At 37.4% G+C, this 26547-nt stretch overlaps 1 protein-coding gene across 2 annotated transcripts; it reads right to left on the bottom strand.

Moving 5' to 3' along the window:
* Nucleotides 1-24730, bottom strand: LOC127652266 (F-box/LRR-repeat protein 16-like). Of its 2 annotated transcripts, none has more exons than XM_052138409.1 (6): nucleotides 24597-24730; nucleotides 12556-13219; nucleotides 7699-8207; nucleotides 4440-4524; nucleotides 3868-3931; nucleotides 1-911 (listed from the first exon to the last, which is right to left on the bottom strand). In XM_052138409.1, the coding sequence occupies exons 2-6, from the start codon at nucleotides 13210-13212 to the stop codon at nucleotides 763-765; spliced, it is 1464 nt and encodes a 487-aa protein (XP_051994369.1). In that variant the 5' UTR covers nucleotides 13213-13219; nucleotides 24597-24730; the 3' UTR covers nucleotides 1-762. The 2 variants fall into 2 exon arrangements, with proteins under 2 accessions (XP_051994369.1, XP_051994366.1); XM_052138406.1 differs by lacking the exon at nucleotides 24597-24730 and adding an exon at nucleotides 21163-21500.
* Between the last annotated feature and the right edge of the window lie 1817 nt (nucleotides 24731-26547).

The raw sequence follows: 26547 nt of genomic DNA, 5'->3' as shown, positions 1-26547 counted from the left end.
AACCTCCTGACTTCTGTTAATGCTGGTTCCTTTTTATTTCCATCTCATCAAAAAGCGTTCGAAACCTCAAACGCATACCATAAATATTTCACAGTAATCCTTTTCATCAAAAATAATACTTACAAAAATAATATTTAAAAAACAAAAAAGAGAACCGCATGACAATAAGGGAGTAGCGTGTATATGAAAATCTACGTAGCTGTTCATCTCTAGAGTCCTTTGTTAAGACACCAAAATGGAGTGGCAGCACCACCGAGGGGAGCGAAATAAAACGGATGCCACTGGACAAAAGCGAAGAGACCCTATTGCAGTTGCTCTTTAAACCTCTTTCTTTCCCTTTCTTGCTTCCTCTATCTCTCCCTCTCACTACCTTTCCCTGGATATGAGAAACCGAGTAAACTGGCAACACACCTTTTTCACTTAGAGATAAAACAAGGTAGGATGAGACATGGAAGCTAGTCTCAAAGTTCAATGGAGGAACATGTTTCATATATGGGGACTGATTACAATGAGTCATATTACTGAATGAAAGATCTAGCCTCTGACCCACTCCGCTTTATACAGTTTCCCTCTAGCTTGTCAGTCAAGGCCTGTTCCAACCCTTTCTCAGATCTTCCATGTCAATGATCCCTTTTCACCCCTCCAGAAAAAAATAAAGTTGTTCCCTCCCTGTGGGTCCAGGATGAAGTTGGGTTTATCATCAGTCTGTAGGAGGAGGTTTTGGTGATGTGGAGGGTGCCGGGGCCCATGAAGCTCTTTGCACTACTCGATGACCATGCAGCGTGGCAGATGCTGGGAGTAGTATTTGAAGAGTTCGGCGGTGGCGCCGGGGCAGTTAGTCAGTTCTAGCTCCTCCAGATCCTGCAGTTGGATCAGGCCTGAAAGGCCAGTGGTGGTCAGCAGAGGGCAGCCTGAGACAGAGCGAATGAGAGCTGGTTACATACAAACACTCATAGACATCTCCAAAGCTCACTTCCTGTTTGTAATGCTGTGTGACAACACCATATTTTGCATCACAGATGCAGATTATTTCCACTGATACAATAGCAATTGTTTTTATGTTTAAGTGTCTGATAACTAATATACATAACTGATTTTTTAATTTTTATTTTACACAATGTAACTAAATAATAATTGGACTACAATTTTTTTTTAAATTATCATTATGAATATTTTGATGATGATGATTTATACTATTAAATATAAGTATTTTTGTGCTCTAAATGGCTGAAAATGTATTTGTGTTTTTGTGTAGGTCTACATAAAATTGTTAAGCTTTAAAGGCTATGCAATTTTTTATGGCTGTTACACAGTGACGTGCGGTGATGTCTTAAAGAGGCTAGGCACTGAGTTATGAAAGCCAGATTACCTGATTTATTGTTTAAGATAATAATACGTAATAACAGTGAACGTTACGCACAAGCGCGGCATATCAAGAAATGTACAAATCAGGATGTATATATCGTGTACTCTCTCTCACTCACGCACACACACAAGCGCGTAAACAGTGAACGTTACGCATTTATCAGATCCTTCAAAACCTCTCGGTTTTCCTTTACCTTTTCATTGTGGTAGGTTATATTCAGCTTCCTTTGATCGTCAAGTTCAAGGTCGATCCGAGATTTTCCAAAGGTTTTCAGTGTAATTTGACACTGGATGTGAGCTGACGACTTTTCATGCTTGGTTAAAGCTGCGGGCAGGTTGTTCAAATCACAATATCCCGCTGAAGTCCAAACGGTCTGACTGGTTGAAAAAACCAGGCAGGGATAGCAGTACAGCCGCTGATTGTTAGCACAGCCACATAGCCAATCTTTTCTTACATACCAATCAGTTTGAAATGATCGGATAATTTTTGGACCCTTTTGCTGTACTAGTCCATCTAAGGCTGGCGTAGACCTCCCTCTTGCAATTAACTCATATTTGGAATTAAAATCGAGCTTGGAAAAATTTCTTAATTCCGTGATTACGGCCGGTGCTGTCATTTTGATTTTGAATTTGGCGGGATTAGGCATGTACGCTTAGCTGTGGTGTGATGACGTTAGCTACGCAAATGTCCAGGAATATCTCGATTTTAATTGGTCCATGTCTGATACGTAACGGAGATGATTACGGGCATAACATATTTACGTCAAAAGGCACAGCAGATTTGTGCTTTTTGCCGTACATGTTAAAGAATACAGGATCGAAGTGCGCATGCACAACATGGGTTTTCCGCGTGTCGTCTGCAATGAATGGACTGTAAAAGCACTGCTTATTCTACCATTTGTTTTTAGTTGATTATGCGTAACTGCTGCATTTGTCATCATAACGTCTAAACAATTGGAATAACACACATATTGCATATATAAATCACAAGAATAAAAAGTAAAAATACAAATACAAGTTTATTATTTAATAAACATTTTATTTTAGAATTTTGGCAGGGTAGGCAGTGCCTAGTTTGCCTACCCAGACCGCACGTCAGTGCTGTTACATACTTTATACAATACATTAATTCAGTGGTTCCCAATCCTGTTTCTGGAGGCCCCTCAACACAACACATTTTGTATATCTCCCTTATCTGACTCACCCAATTCAGGTCAAAGAGTCTCTACTAACGAGCTGATGAGTTAAATCAGGTGTGTTTGGTTAGGGAGATATCAAAAATGTATAGTGTTGGGGGGCCTCCATGTACAGGTTTAAGAACCACTGTATTAATTGTTGGTAATTGTTGTTTGTTGGGTACTATTCCTAAGAGATCTACCAAATGGTGCCATTTATCTAAAGATAATACTGATATTAAAGAATTGATGATAACAATTTACATTAATGCATTATTCATTAACATAAGTTAACCATATTAGCTAACAAGAACTAACAATAAACAACAATTTTACAGCCCTAATTAATCTTGTTTAATGTTTATTTCAACATATACTAATATATTTTAACTACATTTAAGTTAACATTAGTTAAAGCATTATGAACTAAAATGAACTAACAATTAACAATAGTACATTTATAAATTAACATTAACCAAGCTTTGTACATGCTATAAAAAAAACATTGTTAATTTTTAGTTTATGATACCTAATGCATTTACTACTGTTAACATATATACATATTTTGTATTTATTATCATTATTTACTATTATTGTTACTGATCATTATTCTATTACCATGACGATTGCTGCTGTTATTGTGATTGACTACCATTGTGATTCATCAGTATTCTTCTTATTATTTTTATTATAATTCTTAATACATTTGTTTTTGTCATTATTAGTTTAATTTGTATGTTTTTGGGTATTGTACATTGATATACTGCAGATTTGTAATGTTTGATTTTAACCCATGGCTAGTCATGTGATGTCCACTGAGTAATTGTTTCTGCAATTTTCTTTATTTTTATTGTCAGATGAAGAGCCATTGGCTCAAAATGTCACCTATAGTGGGGACTATTTATTAACTTGTTGATTTTTGGAGTTGTGGTGTACTGACTTTTCTCCTTTGATACTATTCTGCCTTTGGTCGAGCACCTACACTGAGCTTTTTTGTCGTTGGATGTGTGTACTTTTGGTTAACTTTTTTATTCATCAACAAATGTACAATGTTCTTTTAAATATTGTGCATATATCACAGTGTGATTACATGCTCATCAACTAATAGGAAAGTTTATCTTTCTGTTCGTAAACAATGTATTTCACACAGAAATGTCTATTTTTGAGGAATTAACTAAGCTTTTTCCATAACAAGATTAAGCTCAGGTATCCGTAGAAACAATCTACTTCCAAACATTCCACACAATCTGCTGATAGTACTTTATCACTGAGATGCATCCTGCACTGTTATCAACACTACTTTCAGAGAGTGAAAGATGGTTTTTACCTGCTAGAGAGAGAAGTCGAAGACTCCTCATGCCATATAGATGCTGTAACCCAAAGTCTTGTACCTAAGCACACACACACACACACACACACACACACACACACACACACACACACACACACACACACACACACACATATGTTGTGTTTCCATGTTTTATGGGGACTTTCCATAGACATAATGGTTTTTATACTGTACAAACTTTATATTCTATCCCCTAAACCTAACCCTACCCCTAAACCTAACCCTCACAGAAAACTTTCTGCATTTTTACCTTTTCAAAAAACATAATTTAGTATGATTTATAAGCTGTTTTCCTCATGGGGACCGACAAAATGTCCCCACAAGGTCAAAAATTTCGGGTTTTACTATACTTATGGGGACATTTGGTCCCCACAAAGTGATAAATACACGCTCACACATACACACACACACACACACACACACACACACACACACACACACACACACACACACACACACACACACACACATATTTATCACTGGAATAAGACTATACCCCATTTGGCAGACTGACTGTCGGTGACAGAAAAAGCTGGATAGATGCTTACCTGACAGCACCAGCGCAGGTAGAGACTCCTCAGAGTGGACATGGTGGATAAGTAACCCAGGCCTGTGTCTGTAATTCGCACACACCTGTATACAGCCATAAAGGAGAGTCATTACACCTGAGGCGCCCAAACTTTTTCCTACAGAGGGCCAAAAATCAATCTTGATCGAGAACATTGCATTATAACAGGATTCACCCCCTTACATATGGGGCATAGCATTGTTTTAAAACAATATTTTTTTCTCATTCACATTTTTCCAAATATGTTGGCAATTAAATGAATAGCCCACAAAACAAATGCACAGACACAGTAAATGCAGATGACAGCATTTTTCAGGATTTGGAATGAGGAGCTTATAAAAACGTAGCAACTCCTTCAAGCCAATTTAATAAAATAATGAACATTAGTCAGAGATATGAAGAGGTTAATGTTCTGTAACATTATTATTGTATCATTAATAATGTTTTATTTAACATCAAGGCTATTAAACACATCCAGATATTATTTTTGTTAATATTATTATTAACTACATTGTAGCATTTGATCGTTTTAGCGCACAAGCATGACACCGAACTGACGCAAATCGTGAGAAGCGGAGTGCCTGTTTGTGTGAGTTTATGGTGTGAGTATCCACCACTGACTCGACGCCATCTGCACGACAGATGCACAAAACAAATAATGTTCAGCGAAAATTCAAATGAAGAACTAGATGGATATATTAATTTGGAACTCAGATTGAAGGGGGATTTTTTAAGCCCAGAGCCTCCATTAATTTCCAACCAGATGAAGATGACTAGCGATGGAGATGAGAGATGTAACAGGTGTTTAAGTGTCTCTGTTCATCATGCATCCATTAAACTAAGTATTTTTGCTATTTCTGCCATTCTTGCAAATGTGCTGCATTATGAAAAAATGAGGGAGCGCCAAAATATCAAAGGTGTTCGCTGTCACGCGCTTATAATGTTAACAGCTTTGTTGATTATAAACAGGAACCATATAGTTTTATCACGTCGCTCGCTTACGGAGACATGGTATAACACCATTTGCATGTCAAATTAACAGGTTTAGAAAGGTTTATACATCTATACATCTTAAGTTCAGTATCTATGTGACAAAGCACTTTTTCACATTGTGCGCTCACACTTCTGACACTGCTGACAGCTGCATGAGAGCGAGAGAGGGAGAGACAGAGCGGATTTATTTGTGCAGCTTCTGGAATTAGTTTGATATAAAAACAATTTATTGATTTGATTTGTTCATCTGTATGTATTGGTTTACTAATATATAGAGTAATTTGCAACTGCACTGTAAAGTGAATAAAAATGTGCACAACAGACGTAATCCCACACCAAATTTCAGAATCTGCAAACTGTTTTATATTAAAATATTAAAGTTGCCCTAGCCCCCCCCCCCCAGATTAATTTTGCAATCTGCTAAATTAATTAAATGAAAAGCTGCATTAATAGCATTTTTTTCACTCTTGTCATATACTTCAAGACAGGCCAAATCAAAGGCCATCGTGGTTCCTAGTTGGGGCATCTCTGCATTACACAATAATCATCTAAATTGTAAATAACAAGTGGAAGTATGACAATGATGTTTGTGACCAAAATTTTCTAAATAAATCAAAACTATCTTCAAAAGTAGTCATCCCACACTCTGGGCATTCTCTTAACCAACTTCATGAGGTATTCACCTGGATACATTTTTTTAAACCATAGTGAAGTTTGGAGAACAGTGATGAGTTCCCAGGTATACTCGACACTTGTTGGCTGCTTTTCCGTCACTGCCCAGCCCAACTCATCCATTAACCCTTGTGCGACCTTCGGGACATTTTTTACTTTTTAAATTTTTGTTTTTTCTATCATTTTGGCTGTGTTAATGCCAATATTTTATATTTTCCACCAGATGGCGCAAATTTTTTCATGTTTAGCCTATGAGGCAAATCAACATTGGCATAATGTAAGTCAGTGAATGTGGAAAATAATATTACTATATAATATTTTTATGGCAGTTTTTTGACGAGGACATTTGTCCTTTAAAGTAATGAGTGTTTTTTTTTTTTAATCTGACATGGCACAAAAAATAATAATGCATCAAAATCAAAGTTGTTGCTAATCATAGACATATCCCAGACTGTGATAATCCCAATAAAAAAATAAAAACATTTGTAAAAATTCGCTTAGTATTTGGAAAAAAACTTTCTTAGTGACGCCCGTACCGGGGCGACAGCGAGCCTCTCCGAAGGCTCGACGGCCGCTATGCTAGGGAGGAAGAACGTCCAGGGTTCACACTTCCAGCAAACACAACTGGGGAAAGAGCGCACGTCTTCGCCTCAAGGGAGGGGACATTTTTTCTATTAAAAAAAACAGTGGCATTATATAAACAAGAGTAGCTCAGTGGTAAATGGGTAGCTCAGTGATAAAGATGCCGCGTTGGCGTGATGTCTCCGTGGCAACGCGCTCAACAAGCCACGTGCGGGTTGAAGGTTTCAGAGGCCGAGGATTCCTCCTCCGCCACCTGGACTGAGGTGAGTCACTACACGAGAACTTAAAAGTGCTTTGGGAATGGGGCATTGCAAATTGGGTGGGGAAACCCCCCCACAGTAGGAACAATAGGAGCTTATGATCATATAATACAATTAAATCATAGCAAATATGCTATAAAATTAAATTAATATATTACTCAAATACAAAATATTTGAAAGGAAAGTTTCTCAGTAGATTTTAGAACTGACACAAGAGAGAGAGAGAGAGAGCTAACATTTCTGTTAATCAACCAAGTAAGCACTCTCAAAATCACCATCAGCCAAAGATTGTTGTCAAAGAGTACAAATATGAGATTGACAATGATAATAATACCTCATAATACCTTTTATGGGGTCCTATCAAAATGTTGTTGTTTCAAACCTATATGACTTTCTTTTTTCCATGAAATACAAAAATAGAATGTTAGCCTCAGTCGCCATTCACTTTCAGTGCATTTTTTTTTTATGACTATGGGTAACATTCTGCTAGATATCTCCTTGTGTTTTCCAAGGAGAAAGTCACATGGGTGAGTTAATGACAAAATAGTGAACTGGTGAACTATTCCTTTTATAATCTTTCACTGAAAAACCCATGTTGATCAACCCCTAATCTGAATATTAGGGGAACATGTCCCTCTCAATCGATATGGTGGCTAAAGCCCTGCTTTTACCCACAACATCTGCTACCAATGAGGCTCTCTCATTTCAGCAAGATTACATTTTCTGACTCACCGGTCCAGAACCAGCTCCTCCAGCTTGTGCAGGTCACAGGCGACATACTCCAGGGCCATGTCAGTGATGCGGGGGCACCAGGATAAATCCAGGCTCCGGAGCTTCCTTAGATTCTCAGCCACCAGCTCCACACCATCATCGGTGATCTTCGAGCAGCCCGACAGGCTGAGGGAGGTGAGGTTGGGCAGACTGTGCACCATGTTGACGACGCCATGGTTGGTGATCTCCCAGCAGGAGTTCAGGCGCAGCGTGTGAGTGGTGTAGCCTTGCTTGGCGGTGAAGTAGGCCATGGCCGTGTCGGTCACGTGATACGCCTGCAGGCTGAGCTCCGATAGATTGGGAAGGAGCTGGGAAATGGCGGCGATGGCATCGTCAGCCACGTTGATGCAATCGCTGACACTAAGGGAGGTAAGCCGTGCATTCAGGCTGGACCACAGACCGGCCTCCGTGAAGTCATTGCAGCCAGACAGTTCCAGGTGCATTAACCCCTGCATCTGTTCCAACATCACCTGAAAAAGCCAGGATAGGGTTCAATGATGTAACACTCTTTTTTTTTTCCCAGATCCAATGCATTCCATTGAATTGCATCCTAACATGCCATTCATGCAACAATTACTTGAATACAACTCTACTATGATAAATATGTTTTCAATTTCTGAGTTTAAAGTCGGAAACCGATTAAAGTCCGCCAAAGGGATAGTTCACCCAAAAATTAAAATAGTTTTATCATTTACTCACCCTCATGCCATCTGAGTAGTATGGCTTTCTGTCTTCTAAAGAGCACAAATGAAGATAAGAAGAATATCTCAGCTCTGTAGGTCCATACAATGCAAGTGAATGATGGTCAGACATTTCAAGTTCAAAAAGGAGATAAAGTTAGAATAAATGTAATCCATATGACTCCAGTGGTTAAATCAACGTATATTTAGAAGTTATATGATAAGTGTGGGTGAGAAACAGATCAATATTGAAGTTCTTTTTACTATAAATATCCACTTTTAGATTAATAGTAAAAAAAAGATTGAAATATTGATCTGTTTCTCACCTAAAGTTATTGCATTGCTTCAGAAGACATATTAAACCACTAGTCGTATGAATAACTTTTTTACTGCCTTTATTTGATTTTAAAACTTCAAAGGTCTGGTCACCATTCACTTGCATTGTTCAGCAGAAAAAAGAAAGTCATACATACCTGAGATGTCATAAGGGTGAGTAAATAATGAGTATGAGTATTTTCACCATGAGAAGGCAACAACCAAGGACGGAGGACGCTTCCCGAGGATGCTTGAGTGAGGAAGCACAGTAGCATCCTATGTGAGAGACTTTTTTGTTGAAACACAGACACACATAAATTCTCCTCTCCCTTCACATCTGGCACAACAGTTTTAATGCATGTTTCACATTTGCAATTTAAATAAAGCATAATTGTCACATCCGTAAACAGTGCATCTTTAATTATTAGGATTCATTATAAATGTATTAATAAATAAAGTTTCAACAACATAACAGCAAGTGCTTCAAGGTAATGCAACTGTGCAGAAACCGCACTCTGAAGTGATGCTTGAGTGAGCAAGGACATTTAATTTTACTAAAACATCTTGTTTCGATTCCTCCATTCTCGTTCTTAAAGAGGGTGGAGCTAGGAAGCAAGGAAAGGAAACGAGGATGCACAATTTTAGAAATGAGAAGCACCAGCAGGTAGCAACTGTCTTGTAATGTGACAAGGAAACTATAAAACAGAGAGGACCCTCATGACTGTCAAGGTTATGAGGGTAATTATATTTTTAAAGTTGAGTCATTAAAGTCCTTAAATCACTTTTATTTGTAGAAAATGCTATAACATTTTGTTTGTTTGTTTGCTTGTTTGTTTGTTTTATGTATGAAACATGGACACAAATATAAAAATGAAAACTCTTTCATCATTTACTTACCCTTATATTATTTCAAACCTGTTTGCCTTTCTTAAACAGAAGAGATGTTTGGCAGAATGTTAGCCTCAGTCACCACTCACTTTCATTGCATTTTGTTCCCCACAATGAAAGTAAATGGTGACTGAGGCTGTCCATCCTGAACAATCTGCCAAACATCTCCTTTTGTGTTCTAAAGACAAAACGTACAGGAACAACATAAGAGAGAGTAAATTATTGTTTATTTTTTGGGTAAAGTATTGCTTTAAATGTAAGCACGTTAAACGCTATTTCTGGGTCATCTCTTTTGTGTGATCAGATTTCCTTGCTTCCATTGAAGCACAAAAGATGCTCTTTGGAACATTCTGAAATCATGCTGGGATAAAAAGGATCATCAGGTTTTGCACACACTTGTGGAGTCCATACCAGCTGGAGTGCATACTGTTATTAAATCAAAAGGGGGACCAACACCAAATTCGAAGAAATTTCAGAAATGTGTGTTTTCAACATTTTACTCAAATTCTTTTGCTGATAATACAATTTACAATTAAATGTGTTTTATTAAATTAGAAAAGAAAGGAAAATAGAAGCATTTTCACTAGTGGTCTCAGACTTTTGGAGCCTAAATAATGCACACCTGGATATTTGGCCTAATTATTGTGATCAACCACAAAAGTTAATGCATTCAGACAGTTCACAATCAATGTATTGTGACCCCACTGACCTAGTTACAAAGTAGAAAGAGAGAAAGAGAGAGATATATATATATAGAGAGAGAGAGAGAGAGAGAGAGAGAGAGACAGAGAGAGAGAGAGAGAGAGAGAGAGAGAGAGAGAGAGAGTGAACAATGTGCAAATGTTCAGTTTTCAGTCACAATTTCAGTTTTTCAGTTCCTGTATTTATATTCTTGATACACAAATCATGAATGTATAATGAATTCAAAAATAGCTAAGACAAAGAGCAAATAACAGAGCTAATTTCACCAAGAAAAACAAATCTTGAAGCCAGGCTTCTGTTCTCCTATTGAGAACTTGGTCATAATCTAATCTTTGTGCTATGATATCTTCCTGTCCTATAATTCACAAGCAAGCCTGAGGTGCGCAGGCCCTCTCTCAGACAGAATAAGCTCCACAGATTTTATCACTGCACATGCTGCTTTGTGTATCTGGGGGAGCTTGGATGCTGTCACAAACAATTTGAGAGTTAACCATGGCAACAAAAGCCGAGTCCTAGAATAGCAACAGCATAGAGACAAGTGTGATGAGCGTGATCATCTCTGCATGTTCTCGAAAAACACAATTGTTTTTTAACCATGTATGTTAGGCACTTAAGAGTCTATTTACCATCTAGATAATTGTTATACTTCACTGATCCCAACACAGATATGATATATAGATACTTCTAATAACATATTTTGTGTCAGTAAACTTAGCAAAGCTTAGTGTAATTAAATATATATATATATATTTATTAATATGGATATGGATTAGAATAATTATGTTAGATATTAACACTTGTTTTTCAGAGAACTGTTTTATATTGTTTTAAGCATAAACCTTACTAAATATTGTTAGATTTATATTTAAAACAAGAAAAAAAATTGCTTAATCCAAGGTAAGTTTTTTGAAAACAAGTATAATAATCTTCTTCAGTAATGTAATGGTGTTTTAAGTATGACTATTTACTGTATATTTATACTCTCGAAAATTGATATTTTGATTTTATGTGAATAAATATGTGTATATTTTTAATTTAAACATTAATTTGACATCAGATCTTTGTTTTGTTGGACAAAAAATAGCTTCATACTATGCTACACACACTTGGTTTTCATTGACTGGTTAAATGCAACAATTTATGATTGGAGCCAAACTCACAGCCAATATCTCTAGTTTTAAGTAAAGTTTGTTCTGAACCATAATCTAAAAGGATTTTAAGATTTCTTTAATACTTCTGGACAGGAATCCACTGATATGGAATTTAACGGCCAATACCAATAACTGATCATTCACAGCTCATTGTGGCTGATACTGACAGCCAATATTTAAAAAAAGGTTTGACATTTTAATCCTTTAACCTGGAACTGCTTGGTAATTAATTAAAAGCTTCTCATTTGAAAAATATTTGTCATGTAAAAGCTTGGAATTTGGACTTGCTGCTATTTAAGGTTAGGCTGATGTAACATGAACCAGAAATGTGCCTACAAAACAAATGTATGCTGATTTGAATGAGAAATAAACTACAATACACTTGCACAAATTATATGGTGCCCATTTATATGAGTGTTTATGGTAATCCTGATGAGTCGATGAGCTTCAAACAGCTGTAATAATGCATTAAACCAAAATGAGGCGATATACAGCATGTAACAAACATTAAACAACAAAACACGCAATACAAACTCTAAACTCTATGTAATATTTATAATAGCAGCCAGACTGCGAGTGCAGCGGTGGTCACAGACACGTTACATTGCTCATCTGAAACAGTTCCAATAGTCATGTGTCATAACGTTAGAAAAGTCTCAACTCGTAAAATACAACAAGCACATTCGTTTCACTCACAAACTAATGTATTTAGTCATCTCAAGTCACTCTGAACTGTGAACTATGAACTGTGTTAGATCTGTGAACTGTGTTAAGTTGTTTTGGTTTTTTTTAATCACAGTGCTGAGCATTAAGTAACGATGTGCAATTAAGTAATAAGCGAAAATCGTGACTAAACCATCATGACTAAAACATCATGATTTTACACTGTGTGCAATACATGCAAGGCGTTAAAACACATGTATGTGATTATTGGATGTAAGATCAGGTACTGGCTCAGTAGGGAAAGTGATGGTTCCATCAACATGCCCAGAGGCCATACATCCTTATTGTTGAGCATGTAAACAGTATGGATCTGTATTTTTTCTTTGTGAATACTAGTGCACCGACTTGACTCTGTTTACCTCAAGTCCTGCATCCGTTATAGTCGACCTCTTCAGACTGACAGACTTGACTCCCTTCTTTGACAGCGGATAGTTGTCGATGAACTCACAAATGTCCAAATCAGAGACGCCAACCAGACAGAAGAACTGGAAGCCTCTTAGAGCAAACGCCTGCAGGCTAACAAACTCCTTCTCCCCATTGGGCAGAATAGTGTAGAGTTCTTTGGCATGCAGGATGGGTGTCACGCCCTCCCAGAACTTGGGTTGGTATAGCACCTTCCTCCATGTCTTGCACACCTGGGCGAGTATGCACTTTTCGGTCGTTGTAAAGTACCACAAGAGCCGGTTCAGTACCTTCTCATCCAGCACCAGTTGCCTCTCCAGCAGGGGCTTGGGGAATTGCCTGAGGGGGGGTTTGATGGCAGTCACTGGGCTTGTGTCCAGGTCGGGGCCTAGCAGTGAGGCTGCTGTGGGTAGGGGCTCCAGGTGATAGGGCAGGCTAGGGGGAGGCAAGATGGTGGGCACAGAGGAGGACTGGCAGAGGCGGTTCTTGGCAGCTGGAGTGCCTTTGGTGATGCTGGCCGAACCGAGGCCGTTGGGCTGGGGGGGCAGCTTGACCATGCCGTTCCGTGTCATGCAGGGAGACTTAAGGTCACTAGAAGTGGACATATTCAGCATTGGAAGCCTGTGAATAGAGTTAAAGAGTTTGAGTTATATATTTTTTGACAAATTGATTCAAAAATACATTATTATTGACAAGAGTGCATAGAAGTCTTAAAAGTTCAATCTTTGTAAAAATATTTTCACCAATCCTAGCATAATATGACAATAGGTATGGCTTTTGTAGGTGGAATTTTCAAACTGTGCTCTTTTTGCTTGAGGGATCTGACCAGCTTGACACTGCAACATTGGCTAAACCAGTGGTGTGGGTTTGGGGCGGGTACATTTCTTATATGATGTCCACTATGCTTACATATAAAATAAATTATCTCTCAGCTAATGTTCTTAAAGGAACATTCTAGCAACCCTTCTAGGTACAATTCGAAAATATTAATTTTACAAATGATATTTTATCATTAGTTTTTTATCAAATTGGTCACATTTTAGCTTTTACATTTTTTCAAATTCAGTCTATTCCATCAATGTATGTATATTTCATGTATATTTTTGTTACATTTGTATTGTTTACTTGCATCATTTGTACTATTTACAGGAATGTACATTGATATGTAGAATATGTGCTTAATCGGTACGGTCTCTTTAAGACTAGTGGCATCAGCCAGTGAGCACATATAACAAGAGACAACATGTGTAGTTTCTTTAGCACATTCATATGTGATTAGAATAAAGGTTTTTGTATCAACAACTGACTGTAAACAACAGAAAGGGTGTTAAAAGAGACATTATTCAATGACATATGGATTTGTGGATCTTGTCTTCAACAAAACTTTTGCTCTCAACACAGTTGAAAGGACCTCTGTGCAAATAACTTCTTCTCCACTACACTACTCAATCACTGGTGAGTGAAATCTGATCATTTACTTGCCAGTGGCAAATCATAGACAATTTTAGTCACATAGCATGAGATTTGGTTGCACATGCCAGTGATTTACAGTGATTAAGATCGCAATGCATCGTAAAATCTATATTTTTACCCAGCCTAGTGAAATAGCCACCCAGTTTAGCCCGGATAACATATCTAAACAATCCAACAACATAAATAGTATAATTAAACTATTCTGTACCTTTTAGAATATGATTAAAAAAGCTGCTCTGAACACCCTGGCCCACCTTAAAACCTACATGCAGGTGTGTGTGCTCTGCTCACTAATGTTTCAAGTGTAAAATATCAATGAGTGTCGCTTGCATGCAGAAATATTTCTCAATAAGCGTAGTCGTGACTATCTCCTCAGCTCAAATAATTATACACAGAAATTGCACACATTGATAATAAATGCAGAACACTTTAAGGTGAATTCCCTAGGAATCCAAAAACTAAAGAGCAGACCATAAACCACACTTTCACCTCCAAGCTAGAGGTGGAGCTTCCAAGGTTACAGCAAATCAGCACAGAAATATTTGGTGGTTGGGCAAGATTACAAAAGAAAGAAAGATAGATAGATAGATAGATAGATAGATAGATAGATAGATAGATAGATAGATAGATAGATAGATAGATAGATAGATAGATAGATAGATAGATAGATAGATAGATAGATAGATAGATAGATAGATAGATAGATTAGATAAAAGCATCAATTTTGCAAGACACATATTAAGCAGCATGCAAAGTGCTATAGAAAATCGAAGCCAGCAGACACTTGTAAGAAGAGTATGGAATAGTGCTTTTAGTGAAAATAGAGCAAGAGAAAATAGAACGAGAGACAGAGAAGTAACTGTTAGTGCAACTTCAGCACCAAGGAGAGCTACTGAACTGCCTGATGAAGTACAGGACTGCGCAAGCACATCTAAACACCTTCAGCGCCACTTCTGCACTGCGGAGGAGCGCCTTGGACCACCAAGAGGTGCCACTTGTGTGGGCAATGCAGTAAAGTGTTATTAATAAAATCGCTATTTGAACTATTTGGTAAGTTGTCTCAAAAAGGCTCCCTGTGCACTCAGAACAAGTGATAGTGGCCAAACCTCTGCACTGGGTAAAATCAAATGCTTACTGGACAAGAACATGTTTAAATGGAGAGGGACAAGTGATCTTAAAAATGAAAGTAGCTGAGGCATTCTGGACAGGGTGTGATGGGAACTCTCTGTACCCAGATATGTGCCAGGAAAAGAGCTGTGGCAGTTTGCCAAGGAAGCAGCCATGCTCTCTTTACCCTCCATTTCAATTGCAAAATATATAGTTTTCAAGAACAGTTTTAACTATAACCTCTTGGAGTGTGTGCTCTCATGTTTCAGTTAATAGCTATTTTTAAGCACAGAAACATTATTACATAAAGGCTGTAAACACACACACACTCTATATACACACAATACCGTGTGTATATAGAGCTGCTTATCATTAAAATTCAATGCTCCATAATAAATATAAATTCAATGCAACATGCATTTGCAAAAGTACTGTGTTTCTTGACTGTAGAGCCAGCATTAGAACAAATCCGATCAGCTGTAGCTCTATAAAGATTTTGAAAAGTGGAAAATATCTGGGGAAAATCTCCTGGAAAAACAGTTAAGCAGCAAAATATATGAACAACGTTTGACAGCAGGATATGGAAAGGGCATGGCTGCCATCCAGATGCGTTCATAAGAGTTTGTTTTGATACACAGAGAGGAAAAGTCACCTCTTAAATAATTGGGTGTATTCTAAAAGCAAAAGCACATGGCTATACATTTTGTCAGCAAGCTAAGCACCTTTCTACTTTCTACAAATACAGAAGTTCTTTTTTTAATCAAGCTGAACAGATTAAAATGGCTAGAATTGGCTCATGATTAAAATATAAACAAAATAAAACATTTATGTTTAGCATATTCTCATGCTTTTAATGTCCAGATATTACATACACTATATTATATAAATCTTCATGGAAATTACGTGACTGTGTTGCTATTTTTGCAAAATGAAGCATATCATGTGAAATGTCAACTGTGTGGCGTTAAAAGTAAGTTACATTTTCTCCCAAACAGTTGAGGTTTTTAAAGTTAATGCTCTGATGATTGTTTAATCAACAAACCTACCTCCCTACCTTAAACCTTAACATAACTGACAAAAAGCAAATGTGAGATGAAAATAAAAATTTTCTAAAGGTTAAATCGACAAAACTTTAACATAAGCGATAGTGTTTTAAAAAGCAAACGTGACATGAAAAACGCAATTGCTAAAGCAACCACATAATTTTGTTATGGCTTACATGCTTGCTCGTGTGCTTTTCAGAACTTGTATCCCAGTCCTGCATCACAAGTACATGCTCTATCAGTTGAGTTGCTGCGCAATTTGATCGTGCTCGAATATGCTTGTAATTGTTAGTTATGTAATGCAAATGAAATGTATCGCCTTAAAAGGCATGAGTTTTCAAAAAGTGTTTTGATGTCATAAGATAGTATTGCGTGAGTAGCAAGTAAGTGTTTACTAACTTATTATCTGCCGTTTTACTCATGATTTGTGTAAATGGGAATCAAAGTCTTTGCTGTTGTAGCACCTCTATCATTTTAAATAATTTAGCAGTATGTTGAAATAGTAAAAATAGAAATAGAAAAGTGTTTCTTTGAAACCAGGTAGATTAGTTTGGAATAAACCTACAATGACATCTCTGAACTTCCTCTTATCAAATTATTAGAATTGTCTGTTTGTAGCAAAGATTCTGGGAAAAAAAGGACTTTATTTTAAATAAAACAAATAGCTGGAGGTGGAGTTCACATGCTAATGCTATATGGCATTGTAGTGTCCTCTATAAGCTATTTTGTTTGTTAGTAACAGTAACTAGTCATCCAACATGTGTTAATTATGTCCCTCATGCAAGAAAATCAATGTTTGACTTTCAAGTCACTCTTGAATGGAAATGTATATTACATTTTTACTCTTATGTGGGGGTCATTAAACTCACTTGAAATTGTGAAGATAAGTCAGGGAAAGGATGCTCATATGAGTCAGAGCTCCAAACAAGTTTGAGGGCTTCTCTTAGCTTGTTAGATAGCAGATGTGTTTATGATATGGGTCTTACAGTCTATAAAATCCTAAAGAAACCTCGGTGTAACCATCGACAACCAACTTAATTTCACCGACCACATCTCAAAAAACAGATTCTGTAGATTTGCACTCAAAATAAGAAGATAAGACCCTTGAACTGTTAAGTCTGTTGTCATATCTAGACTGGATTACTGTAATGCTATTTTAGCCTGCCTTCCTAAATGTGCAGTTAGGCCACTGCAAATGATCCAGAATGCAGCAGAACTTTTTATTCAACAAACCCCTCCATGTCTCTCTTCACTGGCTAACAGTTTCTGCACATATAAATTTCAAAGCTCTGATGGTGCAGAACAGTCACTGGTTCTGAACCATTTTACATACAATCATTCCTGCAAAGCTACGTTGATATCAGAAGGGTGCAGTGTGCAAATGAGCGGTGCCTTGTGGTACCAACACAAAGAGGTACCAAATCACTTTCCAAGACTTTTGGCTACACTGTACCTCGGTGGTGGAACGACCTTCCAAACTCCATCCATGAAGCAGACTCCCTCCCTGTCTTACAAATATGGCTAAAGACACAAATTTTTCATGAGCACTTGACCCTACACTCATAACATAAAAAAAATAACAAATGTAATTGTTACACTCTACTCTCAGTCTTGGCTAATACTTTTTTAACACAACTGAAACTTTGTAATGCAGCACTCTTTGCGTTACTGTCTGCTTAGGATGAATCGCTTATGTTCTATCCCTGTAAGTCGCTTTGGACAAAAGCGTCTGCTAAATGAGTAAATGTAAAATATTAATTGTATCTAATTGTTGTGTTATAACCTGTTGTACTTTGTAGTATCTTACTGCTGTCTTCAAAGTGATCATCAAATACAAAATGTTAGTACAATTATTTAATTTAAGATTTGACAGTTTATATGTTAGAACCTCTTGACTCGTATTTACTGCCGGAAAAAGGTAATAATTGTTAATTGCTAAAAATGTGCAGGTAAATTGCATATTTGCATACATTGACTTCCAATTTTTCATCTCAGAAAGGTTTAGTCAGAAACCTCTCATATGTGTGGCAAAATGTCCAAGCTACAGAAGAAATCCCAAAAGCACTTCAGGATGTTTGACCAGAAATTGCAAATACAAATATGCTATGATACAAAACAAGCAAACTGGTCTTCATCAGTGGAGGGGCAAAAACAAAACTTTGGCAGGATGCTTGCATAGTGAAGAGTAAAGTCTTTTCCCTCATTGTTGCAATCCTTTTCATTTCGCCTACAGGCACAGCCTTCTTACCCATGTTAGTTGGATTTACTGCCAAGCACACAAGCACTACAACAACAAACAAGGAGAGAAATGATACCCAGCACGTCTGCCATAGACAGATGTGTGATGCTTGGAACGTTTAAAGGGTGGAAAATGGAGGGAAAGGAAATGCAGAAGATGGTATAGTGGAGGCTCCTTGGAGTGGACATAATTGGCAGTGGTCTCTTTAAAGGGATTTGACTGTTCAAAGCAACCCCACAATCATGTCTTATTCCATGAGAGGTAGCTTAAGAACACTTCAGAGACTTGGTAGAATTTAAAATTAAGTTTTGGAAGTTAGATGAAGTTGAACTGAGGCTTTGAAAGAAGTTTGAAAGTGGGACAACTTAAGAAAACTGCTCAGTCAGAGGAATCATTTCACTCTATTATTACAGACTACACAAATTAAACTAATGTGAAGAAGAAAAAACTGCACCTGTATCTATTTTGTTCTGATAGCCAAATCCACGGGTTAAATTCCCTGGACACACACTAGCAAAATGTATGGCCTGAATGCACTGTCACTTTGGATGAAAGCATCTGGAAAATGGGCGAATGTATTGTCTATCTCAAAGGGATTAGTATAGACAAACAAATTATTTATATCCCTGTTAGTACTGACACCTAAACAGGGTGCTTAGTTCCCGATTGTAAAAAATCATAAATCCAAAAGAATTTATACAGTACATTGCTGAATCTTCATACAATAGATCTCACTGCATGTGTCAGACAGCAGTTATATAAAGACAAAGATGATACATAAGGTCTTAGTTATAGTCTCTAAAAAGGGAAGGAACCAAAACAGCTTCACATCAAGCCACTGGAAAACTTCAGGCAGATCCGAGACAGTTTGGCGCTTTGAGGTGTTCCATGAGAGAAGCAAAAACTGAATGGGTTCTCTCACTGCTTGGCAAACTGCAGCCTTAGTAAGAAACAGACTGATTAACCACTACCTGAAAAAAACTGAGAGACCTGGAGAGAGGGGGTTGCATGGTGTGAAAGTGAAGATGTATAATCTACACTCTCTCAGTAAAGATAGTGCACACTATCCTGTCAACACTGAGTGGGCCTCCACACATGCTCACTTTCACCCATGATATTAGTTACAGCTGTAGATGCAGTTGTTCCTCTTTTTCATGACAAAGCAATGGGTCATCTTGCTGTTATGGACTGTAATGGATTGTCATCAGACATAAACGCAATGCAATATTAGAATACATAGAAACAATAGCAAAGGCCAGATTTGCCAAGAAGTATTTTTTTGTTTTTAAAATGCTTTATCGTATACCAGCTTAATATGCAGAGACAACTATAAGTAAGCCAATTATAGCATCCCGACCAGCCCAACACAGCAACATCAGCTCAACCAATGGTGTGAGTTTGGGGAGGAACTATCTGTTAACCCAACCAAAGGAAGAGGGGAGAGTGTTCTGGAAACCTGTTGAAAACAATTTTAAAAAATGTTGTTTTTTTTTCTTTTCCAATTTTGATAATGACTTTAGTGGTACAAAAAAAAATTATATTTCAACTTTAAAATGGCAGCCATATTGGATACAATAACTCTCTTGAACTCACTGATGTTTTAACCTCTAAATTAGAACAGTAGGCCTAATCACCAACGTTCTTCAAAGCTAATAAACAGCTTAAGAGAAGCAATCCCTGGCCAGACTTGTAAAGACATCCTGATGGCCAAACAATTCAGCTTGTATAGAGAGAGGTGTGTCTTCATTTTGAAGCCACGTGCTTTCTCTGAACGAGCTTTACAACTCATCGAAGATACACATTTAATTCCATTAAATATATATATATATATATATATATATATATATATATATATATATATATATATATATATATATATATATGGAAATATACAGTTGTCTAAATATTAATAAACATTCCACAGGACCTTGTTTCATTCTGTAAAAGTGTATCTGTATTTACAGAACCAAACGTTTGCCTGTTACGTCACAGTTAGGGGCCGTTCACACAGCAATCATTATTACGCTAGACGGACGTCTTTGACCGTTGAGATAAAGAAAAAATAACATAATCTCGTCTCGAGACACATGCGTTCTGTTCTATTCTTGTCGCTGCGTCTAGCTTGTTTTACCGCAAGAACACTTCCGGTGTGAACGGCCCCTTATTATATTGCTCTCCATTATGACAGATGCGCGAGGATAACGTGTTTGTTCTCTCAGCCACAGGAGGACAGACAGGTGACGTCATGTACATGAGGAATATCCAGCATCCCATGAGCAAGACAAAGGCTATGTATAAAATCCCACTGAACTGCATAACTAGACAGCATTTTCGGGCATCATGGTTGTGTTTTTGGACATGCTAGACGCGTTCTGAATTAACACGCGCCCGAAAATGCAGTATCGCTGGGTTTATTTGAGCCAAATAAAGACATGCACGTTCACGCGAGTGGTAATGGTGTTGCAACCCTTGTCCGTTTTCTCGTCCTTTTCGCTTTTTTATTTTATAATTATTTTTTTAAATCAACACTATTGATCCTCCTCTTATCCAGGCTTGTTCCCCTGGGACAATTGTTACCAGTAGCTGATCTCTTCGATTTGGTTCTCTTGAATCCTTATCGTCAAACGTCATCTAAACGTTTTCAAAACAACATGCTGTCACATTGAATAGCAATCGACTCTATGTATGGAACATTCTCTTACCTTTCTTTCATATGCAGCTCACACAAGCATTAATCCATGATCAGTAAAATATCGCTGCCTGGCTCGTTCGCGTTTCCAGCAACGTTGCAGGACGCATGAGGGAGAAAATAAATAAATATACCAGCAGCCCTACCCGTTATTTCCTTGCGGAGGTGATGACGATAAGATGATATGCCGATGTTGCCATAGAGGTGTAAACCACAATTAGCACCAAAGCCGGAAAATATCACTTCATATATTTATGTAAAGATATATTAAACAATCGAATGAATTCCCTAGCAGCATCTAATGCCCGCTCATTCAGATTCTCCACACAAAGCTTGCCTCCCACTCGCGCTGTCTTTCTTTCCCTCTCTCTCACATGCACACGCACAGAAACAGACCAATCCCATTTAAAGAGATAGGAGCAAAATTATCAATAATGTAACGCTTTGCGCTGGTGGTGAGCATTGAAAACCCATCTTTTGTGAGCGTTGTCTGTAACTCTTCGGTAAGAGAAAGCTCAAGGCATTGTTTTGTTGTGTAATCACGTATTTGCATGCATTTTGACGATTTCTGCACGCATAATGTAGAAGACAACTGGAACAAATTGTTACTGTTTTAGCCTATAAACATTGAGTAAATGGTGGGTTTACTTAACCTTTCTTAAATAAGGGCTAAAACAGTTGATTAAAGGAATGTTCAAGATTCAATACAAGTTAAGCTCAATCATGTGTGGCATAATGTTGATTACCACAAAAAATAATTTCGACTAGGCCCTTATTTATTTAAAAAAAGAAAGGAATTTACAAAGGAAGTGAATGGGGCCAGATTTATTATAATGCGTTCTAATCCCGTACAGTGTGATTTTCACTTCTACATATAATTAAAGGCTGTACTGCACTAATTTCAGGCATTTTTGTATCAACCACACTGAAAAAAAACCCAGCATAAAAATAACCACTAAAGAACGTTCTATATATGTTCTTTTTAGGTTGTCACACCAAAACCTCCCTGCAACATTCTGTGAACATTAGTTTATGGTTATAAAAATAAAAACCTAAAAATAACCATTAGGGAACGTTCTGTGTAGGGTCTTATTAGGGTCACGCAAAAACCTCCCTGCAACGTTCTGGGAAGGTTAGTTTATGGTTATAAAAATAAAACCTAAAAATAACAATTATGGAATTTCTGTGTAGGTCCTTATTAGGTTGTCACACATAAACCTCCCTGCAACATTCTGGGAGCATTAGTTTATGGTTACATAAAAAATAGACACTTAAGAAAACGTTCCTAGAATGTTAGGAATTGGTTCCCAAAAAATAACCAATTGGCAACCAAATGCTAATTTTATTTGAACATTTTGTGTTTGCTGGGGGTCTATAAACATTACAACACACTCTGTTTCAAAAGTATAGCCACAAGATGTAAACTTATAATGTGTTAACATGATTTTAGTGTCATAAAATTAGGGATTTACCAGTGTTAGAGTATTTACCAGATCACAGGGTTTGCTGGCGTTACGTCATGACAACAAAGTTTTAATATATAACTTCATTTTTACATTTATTCATTTGGCAGACACGTTTATCCAAAGCAACTTTACACAGATAAGGCTAGTACGTGATTTAATCACACTAAAATCGTGTTCATACATATAATGTTTATGTCTTCTAGCTAAGCTCTTTAAACAGTGTCTATTATAACGTTTATGGACTGGCCCCATTCACTTCCAGTGTAAGTACCTCACTGTAACCACATGCATGTTTGTTTGTTTTTTTGTTTTTGTTTTTTTATAACCAAGTCGATTGAGCTCAACTTGTATCGAACCTGCAACATTCCTTTAAACTGAGGTATGATTGAACTGATTACAAATATAAATATAGCTGCAAGCAGCAATTGTGGGGCAAAGCGCTCCAATGTGTGGCGTGTCCGAAAGTGTCATTGGATCTCACTGATTATGACTACGAAAGCAGCATAAAAAACATAGGTAGAATTGCTAAAATGAAAATACAATTAATTATACATTTTGACCAATAGGTGGCGTAGTCACTGAGTTTGCATGGTGAGGTCAAGGTGTCGTCATTATGACACACTCAAAGTTTCATGAAAATACGGCAAAGCGTTGCAGAGATACAGACTCAGATGCTTTTTGGCGACTTGCCCTTAAATGAATTGGTGTGCTATTCTGGAACCTTTTAGTATATAGAAAATCTTTTCTATAAAATCTAGTGTCCCTAGATGATACATGACAAATTTCATGCAAATCGGACTTACGGCCTAGGAGGAGTTCGAAAAAGTATATTTTCAATTAAATGAAAAATAATTATTGCCAACTATGGCAAATTTGGTATCAGCATATTCGGCATGACCGAAAGAATCTTTAGAGACCAAAGACAGGATGATAGGCCAAAATAGTCAAAGTTTATAATAATTTTTATAATTTTCGGTGCTGGCCCAAAACTAGGTACGCTTAGGGCATGCCGATACTCAAAATGGCCAACAAAAGTAAATTGGGTATTGTTCAACTCGGTATGCCCCAAGGAATCTAAAGAGACCAGCGTTATAATTTTAGATCAAACTATTCAGAAGATATAAGCAAAAAAGGCCAACATTTCCTAACCACTAGGTGGCACTGTCCCGAAACTTTGCAAGTACGCTCTAGTCATTATGGCTATGACATATACCAAATTTGGTGTCACCTAAGCGTGGTAAAGATACTGTCTCACGAACATTTTTGCGCGCTCGACATCAAATTCGTTGAAGCGTTATTAGAGAACATTTAATAGTTTTTTGTCAACAGTGTCCCTAGATGATACACAACAAATTTCGTGCAAATTAGAGTTACGGTCTTGGAGGAGTTTGAAAAAGTATGTTGTTTTTAAATAAAAAATGGCGGAAACCATTAGACTCCGCATGAGCCAAGGAATCAGCTGAAAAATTATTTTTTATTCTAGGCCTTTCGGTTCATAAGTTATGAGCATATACATAAGTGCAACTTTGAACAGTTGGTGGTGCTAGAGCGTTAGAGATAGAGACCAACAATTTGGGTCAGTTACAGTTCATAGTATCATCTATCAGTATGCCAACACTATGGGCTGCCATATATTTCAATGGCAGAATAATAATAATAAGAAGAACACTAACGAATACAATAGGTGCCTACTTATTTTCAGTGCTTGGCCCCTAATAAAATGGCTAAGAAATATTTTGGGGGCAATCATTTTAATTCCAATGGCCCACTGTGCACAAACAGTTGTTTGTTTGGCCAATGCACACTCCAATCAATGATTTCAGCATTGCCTAGAGCTATGGTATGTAACCGATACCCATTTTAGCTGCCATTACATAACACTTTCATACTGGCATCAGTACTCAGCCAAGGATTCTTCATCTCCTACAGCAGTATAAATATATTCGGAGCACCAGCTAGAACTTTTCACAGACAGACAAACCTTATTCTTAACACCTTCTTTCCATCACCATCTCTGTCAAGTGGCTGCCAGTGAGTTTCAGCATGTAGCTTTGCATGGGCACACAAATTCTTCCGTGCTACCTATACTCGTTATGCATGCTGAGCGCATCCTCTGTCAGCCTCCACACAGAGTCACAGAGCTAGAGAGCTATCTATTTATAGCCGCACTTGCTCCCACCCACTCCAAGCCTCCCTCATTGGACAGAGCCTGCACAACAAACTGAGAAATCCTATATGCCTATTAGGATCCTACTCAGTTCTTCAGCATAAATAATGGAGGGATTTTGGCGTGGGTAGAGGAAGTGCACCCTCTTAATAATGCATGAGTGTAGGGGTGACTGTGCCTCGTTCTTCTGATGGAAAGAGGTGGGGTGGTTGGGCATATGACTGTATTGTGTTTAATTATCTGTTTATTGGTATAGAGTTCCAGTCTTACTAGCCATCTGGCATCCTGAATAGTATATGCACATTTGTGTAATTGTTTGTTTCTTTAGCGGCTGGTCTCTGGAATTAAGGACTTATTTCCTAAATCATGTTTCCTCACTTGTCCTACCCTCAAATGCATGTTTTTTTTTATGGTTCCCTGAATGGAAGGGCCCCTCTCACTCTCTCGGTGGCTGGCACCAATCTCATCAGTCTTGACTTCATACCAAACAAAGGATTACCTCACAATCAGGCCCCCTCCTCGATGCCTTGCCTCACCATCACCCTGTGTGTTTGTGTGCAACTTTAACTACAAGTATAGAGAATCTCATACAGATGTACTTACTCTGGATTATGGTACAAAGCAGCACAGAGAGGGAGACTTTTTATGGTTTATGGTGTCAATAAAACATTGTATGTAAGAGTACAGGTATTTACTGCCAAAACACAATGTTTTCCATCTCTTTTCTGAAACTAACACTTACATCAGGAGAATTCACAATTAATGTGTGTTGTGCATACAGTAGTTTCTATTGAGAAGAGTGTGTGGAGATGATATTCAAATACTGTAATGAAGAAAATGTGACCACAAAAATACTGCAAAATATGCTACAGTTTGCACCTCACTGTGTCTCATTATTGTTAGCATATCATTTTGGTAGCCAGTGGCAGCTGGATTATGTAGAATTATGCAAACATTTGCAAATAGAGACTGTATTGGAGACACCTGGCAATGCTTTGCTCATTTTGGTGGTCAAATCAATTGACCAACGGTAAACTGTGGTCAGGAGAGTGGTGATAACAAAGTTAACCAAGTTTGAAAATCTGTATGTGGTGAGCTGAACTAAACTGCTTATGCATCCACAGGATATTTGAAGCTGTTATTATCATAAGATGAAAATGCCTGCAACCAGTAATTTAAAAACCTGGAGCAATTCACAAAGACTCCACTCCCTGAAACATTAAAGCCAATATTCCATTATTTTCATGGAAAACCAATCACAAATGATTAACCTGTACATCTGCCTAAAGATTGAAGAGACCAGCACTATTGTTTGCTTATTTTAAATCAGTGGTTCTCAACTGGATTACTGCAACCCATTTAGAGTTGTGCAGTATTGAAAATTAAATTCTAAATGCAAAACAATAAAATGCAACTAAACATATAATTGTGCATAGATATGAGTTAAATAAATTGACTTATAAACTTTTAAAGGTTTGTTCCATGTGTTATACTGGTAAATCACACTTCTTTGTTTCTAAATATAGAAAATTGTCAATTCTCTTATTCAGCTTTATGTGTTGCTGATAAGTTGGGCCTATCCAGATCACGTAATACATTTCAATGTTTGATTTTAAAAGGGATAGTTCACCTCAAAATGAAAATTCTCTCAATTTTTTCACTCTCATGCCATCCCAGATGTGTATGACTTTCTTTGTTCTGATGAACACAAACAAAGGTTTTTAGAAGATTATCTCAGCTATGTTGGTCCTTTTAATACAAGTGA

Source organism: Xyrauchen texanus, chromosome 12 (genome assembly GCF_025860055.1).
Source record: "Xyrauchen texanus isolate HMW12.3.18 chromosome 12, RBS_HiC_50CHRs, whole genome shotgun sequence".
In the NCBI taxonomy this organism is placed as follows: domain Eukaryota; kingdom Metazoa; phylum Chordata; class Actinopteri; order Cypriniformes; family Catostomidae; genus Xyrauchen; species Xyrauchen texanus.
The sequence above is the reverse complement of the archived record's forward strand: the minus strand, read 5'-3'. Positions and strand labels throughout refer to the sequence as shown.

Bases quoted from the DNA above. Each gene is read 5' to 3' on its own strand.
- LOC127652266 (XM_052138406.1), bottom strand. The intron at 4,525-7,698 runs GTGAGTCAGAAA...GGCTGTATACAG, and splicing joins GAGGAGCTGGTTCTGGACCG to GTGTGTGCGAATTACAGACA. The intron at 3,932-4,439 runs GTAAGCATCTAT...GTGTGTGCTTAG, and splicing joins ACCTGCGCTGGTGCTGTCAG to GTACAAGACTTTGGGTTACA.